At 41.7% G+C, this 12,268-nt stretch overlaps 1 protein-coding gene across 2 annotated transcripts in view; it reads left to right on the top strand.

The window, feature by feature from the left end:
* LOC114658825 (uncharacterized) overlaps positions 1-12,268 on the top strand; it is a 148,679-nt gene that overhangs the window by 79,302 nt on the left and 57,109 nt on the right. Inside the window, exons 18-20 of one of the 2 annotated variants that reach the window (XM_051932700.1) lie at positions 262-362; positions 3,356-3,502; positions 9,399-9,553. In XM_051932700.1, the coding sequence (XP_051788660.1) occupies positions 262-362; positions 3,356-3,502; positions 9,399-9,553 (403 nt within the window). Of the gene's footprint in view, positions 1-261; positions 366-3,355; positions 3,503-9,398; positions 9,554-12,268 lie in introns of both variants that reach the window. The other variant, XM_051932701.1, reaches the window with a different exon arrangement.

Raw genomic sequence — 12,268 nt, 5'->3', positions numbered from 1 at the left:
ACTACCTCATAGATCTGACCCAACTTATCAAATATATATCTGCATACCATAACTGAATTTATCATATTTGTTATTTAAGAAGCCATTGGCTTCACTTGTGGAATATTTAGTGAGGCAGCAAAGAGTTTTGAGAAACATGTCTTTTTTGTTGATTGTCTTTTGTTAGTCTTCCTGCACAGCTTATGGGTTAAACTTACTATCTCAGGGGAAACATTCTTAAGGTTTCCTTACCTGTATTCTCTGACTTCTGTCTGTTGGCAGACATGCAGCTGAAGGACAAGATGGAAGTTGTATGGAACTGTGGCACACACTCGTTACCCCTCTACCATGTGCCAGTGCCCCCTGCTATTAGCCTCAATGCACTGGTGAGTCGTTTTATTCTGCAATATTTCCATGAACACATCAAGTTTTTTTGTTCTTAATTTCAATCATAACTGGACGTCTGTCTTTGATGTTTCCATAAAGTGACAGAGCATAGGAGTCAGGTAGAGAACATTTATTTTCTTGGTGCAAAGAAACTTGTTGGCAATTCAAAATCAGAAAAAAACTCCTACCTATTGATGTTGGCTACACCAAAAAATCTCTGTGCTTGGTCTCTGTTTAAGGGTGGACGTGGAGTTGGTACACTAATATAACACAGAGGAATCTATCTATCTATCTATCTATCTATCTATCTATCTATCTATCTATCTATCTATCTATCTATCTATCTATCTATCTATCTATCTATCTATCTATCTATCTATCTATCTATCTATCTATCTATCTATCTATCTATCTATCTATCTATTATTAACCTCCTTGAATTCAACCCTGAGTATGACTCAGGCTCGGAATTCTATGTAAATATGTTTAAGTCCAAGTTAGACTTTGGGTGACGCGTAATGATCCACTTTACAGGTACAGTGTTGAGATGGAAAAACTATTGAGACAGTAGTCTGCTGCCCTCAAGTGGATGAAATAACATAATTCTGCAAAAAGTCATGAATATTTCTATATGTTCTGCCTCTTTATGTTAACTCATCAACATTCATGAGTGGGGCGAAGCCTTCAACCAAAACTAAAAATAGAAAAAGAAAGGCTGTAAAGTCAGTTTTAGAACAAACTGAAACTGAACCATAGCTCAAATTGAACGATAATAATGGGAATGTGAATTGGCCATTGAAAGTTGACACGGACAATGAAAATGACATCTGTTCAGTAGATTTCAACCTGCCAAGTTTCAGTAGATAGATAGATAGATAGATAGATAGATAGATAGATAGATAGATAGATAGATAGATAGATAGATAGATAGATAGATAGATAGATAGATAGATAGATAGATAGATAGATAGATAGATAGATAGATAGATAGATAGATAGTTTCATATCTGTCTGTTATCTGTCTGTTAGTTATTCCTTTTCTGGAGTCTTTAGTGACATTATTTACAGTATATCTTTTCCAGGGTTTTTTACCCTGTAGAATTCATTTCTAAGACTATTCGTTTTTGTATTTTTCATTTTCGTTATTCGTAGTAATCATTCTGTTTTTGCATAGGTGCTGCCATGTTCTCAGCACAGTGATTCCTTTTGCTATGCAGAATCTCCCATGAGTCTCTGGGAGAACACAACATCTGGCATCCTAATGTGCAACAGTGTTTTAATCATCACATATAAACTCACTTTATCAGAGACTGGATAAATTGACTCCTTTTTAGTTTTGTTTCCATACTTACTGGCTTTTAGATCCTTTGTTTAATTATTTTTGAAGTTTGATTTTTGGCTAGTGATTAGAATTGACAGACTGTTTGGTATTTTGAATGCTTGTTATTTTGACCACGTCTGTATGTTCTGGTCCTTTTCATAAAATTCTTTTCTATCTTGCTGAGACAGAATGCTCTGCCAATTGAGAACTTCAAAAACAAGCGAGCTTATGCTGTCACTTGTTGCATGTAGCTGTCAGGGCTAGATAGGCATGTCTTTGATCAGTGTAATACCAGGAGGCAGCACAAGTCCAGACTTGAAGCTTTTGAATCATTCCACAACTATGCATGGCACCTCTACCTTGCCGTCCTTTTAGCTCAAAGACTTTTAGAGAAAATTATTTGGTGTCCTTTAAGCAGAAGTTTGATTTTCCAACACTAATTTCTCTTTCTTTCACCACTCATACATTTTGACTAATTCACTGTGACTCTTACATCTCACCCCTCTCACCAACAACTCATGTGATTTTGCCAGTTTTGTTCATTTTCTTGGTTTTACCAACAAATAATTCAGCCACAGACAGCCATATTAGACCAGTATCAGTTGTTAACACTTTGCAGTTGTACGTAGGCCATTTTTAATGATGTAGTACTTGGTAACAGCTGTACTGCAGGCCTCTTACAGAGTCGATGATTCTTCTATTTTATACGAACACCAGTAACGGCATACTGCGCAATAACGTGCAGTGAATACACTTGACTTATAGTTTTCATCCTCTTTCTCTGTACGTTAATCATTCGTTTGCTCAGAGGTTGATGCGTTTGTTCCTTCCTGAGCAGCTCTTCTTATCTCCACCCTAGCAACCCGCTTCTTCTCTTCTTTCGTTGGCATCTTTTCACGTTAAAACTGATTAAGTCAGTGTTTGCGTTGCAATTACTTAGTACGTTTTCTTTAATTTTTCACTTAAGCTGGCACTTAAGTCTTCAATCTGCCTCAAGAACGATTTAGAATATGAAGAGGTAAGGGAAGTGACGGTGAATGTGGTAGGGATGAGAACGGTGCCTATAACGCATGCGCCACCCTGCTGGCTGCTGCCGAGAGTTGAATCTACAATAAAATAAAATAAAAATAAAAAGAGGAATAACCTTGGAGGTCAATCATCACCCCAAAAGCGAATAGTAGAAATCACGTAGTATATGTGTACCAAATTTCAGGTAAATCGGCCAAACGGTTTGCGAGCGACAGGTGATTTAAAATCCTGGACAGACAAACGGACCCACGGTAGCGTATTATATATAAAGATCATTCCAATGAGCTAAGAGAAAATTCTTTGAGCTCAGCAGGGAGATGTTCACAGCTGGTCAGCAGCTACTACACATCATACAGATTAAAACAGGCCTTTTAGCAATTTCCCTGTGCTTTTTTAATTGAAAATTGTAGGCTATTCTTGTCTCCTGCTTAATATCTCGAATGTCTTTTATTCCATCTATGAAGATCTCTGAATGTACTAAATTAATTCTAATGATACCTGCACCATCAGGAGAACATGAAGTCACAGCCTCAAGTGACTCCCTCATATTTGGGTGTTCTACAACATTGAGTATCTGTAATGTAGACTTTGACCTTAATGACACTTAGCGCAGTTTTCATCTTCAGATCTTTTCTATACTTGCAGCCTGCTGACCGCTTCCTGGAAGCATTTGAACCATACGGAAACTCCACAGTGCGGCTTCATATCTTCAGTGGCCAGAGGCCTGAATTCCCTTTTCCACCGGAATCTCCAATTGACACCAATATCTCTGAGGAGTGGCCCAGTGTAAGTACCTCAAATGGTTATTGGTCAGTGGTTAGATCTTGAGATCATGTGTCTCCAGACCTGAAGTCTCATTTATAAAACCTTGTGTGGAATGTGAAAGTATGAGTATGCCAAAAACCAGGAAGATGCATATATCAACCGACCAAAAATCCAATTTATGAAACCTGGCATAAGTATTTTGTAGCTGTACATATGTGAAAGTGCCTCAAACTCTGCCATTGTTGCCACCCTGGAACAACCATATATGGAGCATGCTAATCAGCCTCATACATATGTAATGTAAGTGATTTACATACAGTGCATCCGGACAGTATTCACAGCGCATCACTTTTTCCACATTTTGTTATGTTACAGCCTTATTCCAAAATGGATTAAATTCATTTTTTTCCTCAGAATTCTACACAAAACACCCCATAATGACAACGTGAAAAAAGTTTACTTGAGGTTTTTGCAAATTTATTAAAAATAAAAAAATTGGGAAAACACATGTACATAAGTATTCACAGCCTTTGCCGTGAAGCTCGAAATTGAGCTCAGGTGCATCCTGTTTCCCCTGATCATCCTTGAGATGTTTCTGCAGCTTCATTGGAGTCCACCTGTGGTAAATTCAGTTGACTGGACATGATTTGGAAAGGCACACACCTGTCTATATAAGGTCCCACAGTTGACAGTTCATGTCAGAGCACAAACCAAGCATGAAGTCAAAGGAATTGTCTGTAGACCTCCGAGACAGGATTGTCTCGAGGCACAAATCTGGGGAAGGTTACAGAAAAATTTCTGCTGCTTTGAAGGTCCCAATGAGCACAGTGGCCTCCATCATCCGTAAGTGGAAGAAGTTCGAAACCACCAGGACTCTTCCTGGAGCTGGCCGGCCATCTAAACTGAGCGATTGGGGGAGAAGGGCCTTGGTCAGGGAGGTGACCAAGAACCCGATGGTCACTCTGTCAGAGCTCCAGAGGTCCTCTGTGGAGAGAGGAGAACCTTCCAGAAGGACAACCATCTCTGCAGCAATCCACCAATCAGGCCTGTATGGTAGAGTGGCCAGACGGAAGCCACTCCTTAGTAAAAGGCACATGGCAGCCCGCCTGGAGTTTACCAAAAGGCACCTGAAGGACTCTCAGACCATGAGAAAGAAAATTCTCTGATATGATGAGACAAAGATTGAACTCTTTGGTGTGAATGCCAGGCGTCATGTTTGGAGGAAACCAGGCACCACTCATCACCAGGCCAATACCATCCCTACAGTGAAGCATGGTGGTGGCAGCATCATGCTGTGGGGATGTTTTTCAGTGGCAGGAACTGGGAGACTAGTCAGGATAAAGGGAAAGATGACTGCAGCAATGTACAGAGACATCCTGGATGAAAACCTGCTCCAGAGCGCTCTTGACCTCAGACTGGGGCGACGGTTCATCTTTCAGCAGGACAACGACCCTAAGCACACAGCCAAGATATCAAAGGAGTGGCTTCAGGACAACTCTGTGAATGTCCTTGAGTGGCTCAGCCAGAGCCCAGGCTTCAATCCGATTGAACATCTCTGGAGAGATCTTAAAATGGCTGTGCACCGACGCTTCCCATCCAACCTGATGGAGCTTGAGAGGTGCTGCAAAGAGGAATGGGCGAAACTGGCCAAGGATAGGTGTGCCAAGCTTGTGGCATCATATTCAACAAGACTTGAGGCTGGAATTGCTGCCAAAGGGGCATCGACAAAGTATTGAGCAAAGGCTGTGAATACTTATGTACATGGGATTTCTCAGTTTTTTTTATTTTTAATAAATTTGCAAAAACCTCAAGTAAACTTTTTTCACGTTGTCATTATGGGGTGTTGTGTGTAGAATTCTGAGGAAAAATGAATTTAATCCATTTTGGAATAAGGCTGTAACATAACAAAATGTGGAAAAGGTGATGCGCTGTGAATACTTTCTGGATGCACTGTATAAGGTGAGACATTGGCAACAATAAGAGAGATGCAAAAAGCAAAAACTTTGAGAGTAAAAGAGAGACGTTCTCCTCTCTGAGGTAGAGGAACACAAAGAGCTTTTATGTGGTAGCCAACAAGTGTAAATACAGTAGTCCCTCGTGGATAACAGTGAACAACTACAGGTATATGCAAGTCATTTTTCATCTATAAAGTTAATTTGATAAATTATACACAGTTAGACATTACCAATATTAAATATATTATTATACTTGTGGTCTCTGTCCCTTTCTCCAATGAAATCTGAGAAAATGACATCAGAATCAGAGGCATGCTCCCCCTTAAAAAATCCGATATGCGCTAGGTTTTTGCTGTGTGCTGCACACAAAAGTGGTGAAAACATTTGCACAGAAGGTGCACAATTTGAATCTTAGGAATCAATTATTTCTGGAATTTTCCACTTAATACTTTCAGGCCACAGTAAAATGCAGATAACTGAATGGCAACATGTTACTGAAGCTCTGAATGCAGTGAGCTCTATCAGGCACACCATGCCTGAAATAAAAATAAATAAATATACATAACAATAAAAATAAAGAATGATTTTAACACAGCATTTAAGGAACAGATCGCTTGTCACTGGAAGAGTGTGAGAGCACTGCGAAGTGGAAAAAGCACATCTATGTTCTTTGATTTCGATGTGCGAATGGCGTCTGTAATCGGATGTGCCTTATTATGCGACGTTATGCCAGAGCAGTCCGGAGTTACAGATGTGCCAGGTGAGACAGCTGCACAGAAATCAGGTAAAACACTTCATGTATGCCTTATGCCTTAACATAGGGCCCGCATACCTGTTACGTGTGCTTTCTGCCTTACATCCAGTGCTGCTGTGGTAAAAATAACACAGATATGTTTACTTCAGTAAAATAAGAATTGCATTAGGTTAATTACTTTAAAAAGTCATTAAGTACATAAAAGGGGTGGCACGGTGGCGCAATGGTAGCGCTGCTGCCTCGTAGTTAGGAGTCCTGGGTTTGCTTTCCGGGTCTTCCCTGCTTGGAGTTTGCATGTTCTCCCTGTGTCTGTATGGGTTTCCTCCCACAGTCCAAAGACATGCAGGTTAGGTGCATTAGCGATCCTAAATTGTCCCTAGTGTGTGCTTTGTATGTGTGTGTGTGTGCCCTGCGGTGGGCTGGCGTCCTGCCCAGGGTTTATTTCCTGCCTTGCGCCCTGTGTTGACTGAGGATTGGCTCCAGCAGACCCCTGTGACCCTGTGTTAGGATATAGCGGTTGGACACTGACTGACTGACTGACTGACTGACTGACTGACTGACTGACTGACTGACTAATTTACAGTATATCGAAACTCTCATTATTGAATCTGAATTGGCTAGGATTGGCTTTAGCAGACTCCCGTGACCCTGTAGTTAGGATATGTAGTTTGGATAATGACTGACTAAGTAAAAGTACTTTGACATGTGAAAATAAATAAATAAAACCAAAATGAAATGTGAGTATATGGATTCTCTTACTCTTTACATGGCTCCCTCGGGTGGCTTGCTATCTTTAACAGGACTGCTCACCTTTGCTCCACTAGGTGTAATTCGGTTTGCAACTTTGCAGGCTTGCCAACTTTTCTAGGTGCCCCTGCCACTGGTGATGGAATTCCAGCTCATAGTATGGCTGACCTGCGGTGGGCTGGCACCCTGCCTGGGGTTTGTTCCTGCCTTACGCCCTGTGTTGGCTGGGATTGGCTCCAGCTGACCCCCGTGACCTTGTGTTAGGATATAGCGGGTTAGAAAATAACATAATCCATGTTTCTTTCACTGCGGTGGATTGGCATCCTGCCCGGGATTGGTCCCTGCCTTGTGCCCTGTGTTGGCTGGGATTGGCTCCAGCAGACCCCCGTGACCCTGTGTTCGGATTCAGCGGGTTGGAAAATGGATGGATGGATGTTTCTTTCAATGCATTACAGTTACTGAGACTGTGTTGTTGAACTTAGCACCATACGTTCAGCTCGTTAACATAAACTTTGTGATTTCTGAAATATTGAGATATATTATTTTAGCCAGAAGAATGCAATCACCCAAACATTTGCCTCAGGATATTGATCGTTATGGACACTTCTACCCATGACTGTTAAAAGCATGTGTAAAGCTAAGCAGACAAACAATGTGCAATGGACATGCGCAGACCACAAAGTCCTTAACTGGGTCAGTCAGTCATTTTCTAACCCGCTATATCCTAACTACAGGGTCACGGGGGTCTGGTGGAACCAATCCTAGCCAACACAGAGCACAAGGCAGGAACAAATCCCAGTCATGGCGCCAGCCCACTGCAGGACACACCAACACACCAAGCACACACCAGGGACAATTTAGGATCACCAATGCACCTAACCTGCATGTCTTTGGACTGTGGGAGGAAACCCACGCAAACAGGGGGAGAAAATGCAAACTCCACGTAGGGAGGACCCGGGAACTGAACACAGGACTCTTTACTGCGCCACCGTGCCACCCTTAGTTAAGGGTTTATATGGGATTTTGGAAACCAGGTTTCTATGAATAACAGGATTATTAAGAGGCATGTAAACACACTCATGTTCACCAGTCCTCTTGTAGCTAAGGGAGCAAACACAAGCAGCATTTGAGACATGTATTCTGCCAAGCATGATAATGGCCTAGGACATGTGTTAGGATGCTGGACACCCTAAAACTGAGAAACTTCAAGGGGTTTAGAGGTGAATTCAGAGAATGAATGACCTCTACTGGAATGATTAGTAATGCTACTTTTGTCTGTGGTACAGATGCCACTGATGTCTCACTGGTAAATTGTATATTTTCTGAATAACATTCATAATAATTTACCATAAAGTATTACTGTCACAAATGGCAGAGTTGCATTGTGCCAGATATTTCTGGAATACAGACCTGGATTATCTTTAGAACTGTCACGTGGAAGGGTGCCATCCATGGGAGGAAGAAAGCTATAATAAAGAATGTGGGAGTGACAGCTCTGAGACCCTGCGATGGTGCAGGTCAGCTCCTTGTTCCGTCCTCTATAATGGGAACCTCTTGAACCCAACACCGTCAGTGTTGTAACCAAGATGAGTGTGGCAGATGAGGACAGGACGCACCAAGCAAGAAGATGATGAAAAGTGCAAGTATTTTTATTAAAAACTCAACCAAAACAAGTGTTCAAAAAGTTAAGTGCTCGAAAGTTAATAAATAAATAATCGATAGAAATGTCTAAATGTTGGTGGAGGTTCAAATGATCAATTAAATAAAGCCATAAAAATGAGGTTAAAGGAGTCTTCAAAATTCTCAATCCCTGGTGCTTCCCTTTAAAAATCGATACCTCCCCAACTTATTCTACTCGGAACTCGCAGCACGGACAGACATCCACCAGCAGGTGCTGAAATCCTTCAAACCTGGCCTGTGTCCCCGCCACCCGCTCCACAGAGTTCCACGGGGAGCAACAGGCCCTTGCTCCCATGCCCACCGCTGCCATAATGATCACTCCTGCTCCCTGGTTGCTCAACAGGAGTGATCCCCATTCCCCCTCCTGGGCACAGGCCACAATTCCCATCCACCTGCTTCTCTCTGTAAGCACCGGCTCACTCCCGCTCTTGCCTTTCTCTCCATCTTGCTAACCTCCGAACCTCCTTCGTTTCATTTCTCTTCTCTTGCGCCGGCTCATTTTTAAGGCTCCGTGAGCGCTGTATCTCAATCGCGCCCCGCAGGAAACCGATGAAGCAATTGAGAAAGACCGTCCCTTCAAGTGCAAATGCATCTCGCCCCAATTACTTCACCATCTTCTCACAGCTTCATGAGTGCACCCACAGAGAACGAGCTGGCCAATGGATTATTTTGTTAAAACATCCTCGTTTTTTTGAGCTGTGGACCTGTTATACCACAGACCCTCAGCCTTAATCAGGATGTGCCATCCTTCTCTTAACTGACTGACTTTTTTTATCTCTAGGCGGCCTTCATTTATCGTCAGAGGGAGAATCCACCAGCAGAGCCATTTGTGTCCGGGGATGGCATTGATCTTTACATTGATGGAGCTCGTTTTCTACCAGATGCTGTGACCATTAGCCGAGTCACAGGCCGCATCTTTGACAGGAATTACAATCAGTAAGTGTGTGGTTGCAGGTTCCAGATGGGCCAGGTGTGTACTTGATAAACAAATAAAACATAAAGTGTTGGTATCCATTGTATCAACAATTGTATCTTAAATGTTGTAAGTCACCTTGAATAAAGATGACAACCAGATAAATTAGTGTTAAAGATGACCCTGAAACTGCAGTGGGTTGGCACCCTGTCCGGGATTGGTTCCTGCCTTGTGCCCTGTGTTGGCTGGGATTGGCTCCAGCAGACCCCCGTGACCCTGTGTTCGGATTCAGCGGGTTGGAAAATGGATGGATGGCCCTGAAACCGCATAGAAACCAAAGAGGCCCAGATAAACAAAGACTGGTCCTTATTACAAAACCATGACAAATATAACAAAACTAAAGTGACTCTGTGCTGCCCATAGACTCATTTGTGTAATGTTTACCACCAAAAAACAAAAAATGTCATTATGTGTAACAGAAACATGTAAACTCCAATGTAATCGCAGTATGAGTGGTGTGTCTAGTATCCACTGTTGTACTGATAGGAATTTAGCAAGCATACTTCATGTTTTTTGGTGACTGTTTTGAAATAGCCTCCAATGCATATACAGTCATATGAAAAGTTTGGGACCCCCTCTTAATTCTTTGGATTTTTGTTTTTCATTGGCTGAGCTTTCAAAGTAGCAACTTCCTTTTAATATCTGACATGCCTTATGGAAACAGTAGTATTTCAGCAGTAACATTAACTTTATTAGATTAACAGAAAATATGCAATATGCATCATAACAAAATTAGACAGGTGCATAAATTTGGGCACCTCAACAGAGATATGACATCAATACTTAGTTGAGCCTCCTTTTGCAAATCTAACAGCCTCTCGACACTGTCCTCCTATATAGCCTTTGATGAGTGTCTGGATTCTAGATGGAGGTATTGTTGACCATTCTTCATACAAAATCTCTCCAGTTCAGTTCAATTTGATGGACAGCCTGCTTCAAATCATCCCATAGATTTTCGATGATATTCAAGTCAGGGGACTGTGACGGCCATTCCAGAACATTGTACTTCTCCCTCTGCATGAATGCCTTTGTAGATTTCGAACTGTGTTTTAGGTCATTGTCTTATTGGAATATCCAACCCCTGCATAACTTCAACTTTGTGACTGATGGTTGAACATTATCCTGAAGAATTTGTTGATGTTGGGTTGAATTCATCCGACCCTCGACTTTAACAAGAGCCCCAGTCCCTGAACTAGCCACACAGCCCCACAGCATGATGGAACCTCCACCAAATTTGACAGTAGGTAGCAGGTGTTTTCCTTGGAATGCGGTGTTCTTCTTCTGCCATGCAAAGCTCTTTTTGTTCTGACCAAATAACTCAATTTGTGTCTCATCAGTTGAAAGCACTTCCAAAATGAATCTGGCTTGTCTAAATGAGCATTGGCATACAACAAGCGACTCTGTTTGTGGTGTGAGTGCAGAAAGGGCTTCTTTCTCATCACCCTGCCATACAGATGTTCTTTGTGCAAATTGCCCTGAATTGTAGAATGATGTACAGATACACCATCTGCAGCAAGATGTTCTTGAAGGTCTGTGGAGGTGATCTGTGGGTTGTCTGTAACCATTCTCACAATCCTGCCCATATGCCACTCCTGTATTTTTCTTGGCCTGCCAGACCTGCTGGGTTTAACAGCAACTGTGCCTGTGGCCTTCCATTTCCTGATTCCATACCTTACAGTTGAAACTGACAGTTTAAACATCTCAGATAGCTTTTTGTAGCCTTCCCCTAAACCATGAGACTGAACAATCTTTGTTTTCAGATCTTTTGAGAGTTGCTTTGATGATCCCATGCTGTCACTCTTCAGAGGAGAGTCAAAGTGAAGGAAGCACAACTTGCAATTGACCACTTTAAATACATTTGTATCTCATGATTGGACACACTTGTCTATGAAGTTCAAAGCCTAATGAGCTAATCCAACCAATTTGGTGTTGGGGACCCACATTTTTGCACAGCCAGTTTTTCACATTTGATTTAATTTCATACAACTAAATACTGTTTCACTAAAAACCTTTGTTCGGAAAACACCGCAGTACTCAGATGTTCCTAAGAAATGAAAGACATACCACTGTTATCTTTTTTGTTGAAAGGAGAGTCAATTATTATGCAGGCTTGGGGTTCCCAAACATTTTCATATGACCTTAGCCACTGGTCAAGCAGATGTCAAAATGTTTTTGTTCTAATTTTTCAGATGTTTCCAGAGTTTGTTTCGTCTAACATGTAGAACTTGATACCAAATCATGCCTGTTTGGATACGATGTACTGTGTCCACAACAGCCTTCCCTTGTAACCAACCCATGAGACTTTTGTCAATACTTATGTTGCAATTAGGAACAACCACCTTCAACATATTTTTGATGTTTCTGTGCTGGGTGATTGGCTTCATCATAGTCATCGTTATTATTGAAATTCAGGTATTTTATAATGAGTGGAAAACAAAACTCACTCATAACTTTGCCGAAAATGGGTGTCTGCAGCAGTTTGTGGACCTGTACCATCTCTGGACTAGCTTACCCACTGTGTCCTCAGCAGTGGCAGACTGCCAGCGACTGTGACAAGAAAATGGTTAACTATGACTTTGCTGACACTGCTCCACATAGCAGTTCATTTCTGCAACTATTTTCTGCACCAGACTATGAGCAACAAATTGTAAATAGTCCAGATAATCATGGTCAACAGA

The sequence above is a fragment of the Erpetoichthys calabaricus genome, chromosome 10 (genome assembly GCF_900747795.2).
Source record: "Erpetoichthys calabaricus chromosome 10, fErpCal1.3, whole genome shotgun sequence".
In the NCBI taxonomy this organism is placed as follows: Eukaryota; Metazoa; Chordata; class Cladistia; order Polypteriformes; family Polypteridae; genus Erpetoichthys; species Erpetoichthys calabaricus.
This window is presented reverse-complemented; position numbering and strand designations above follow the sequence as displayed.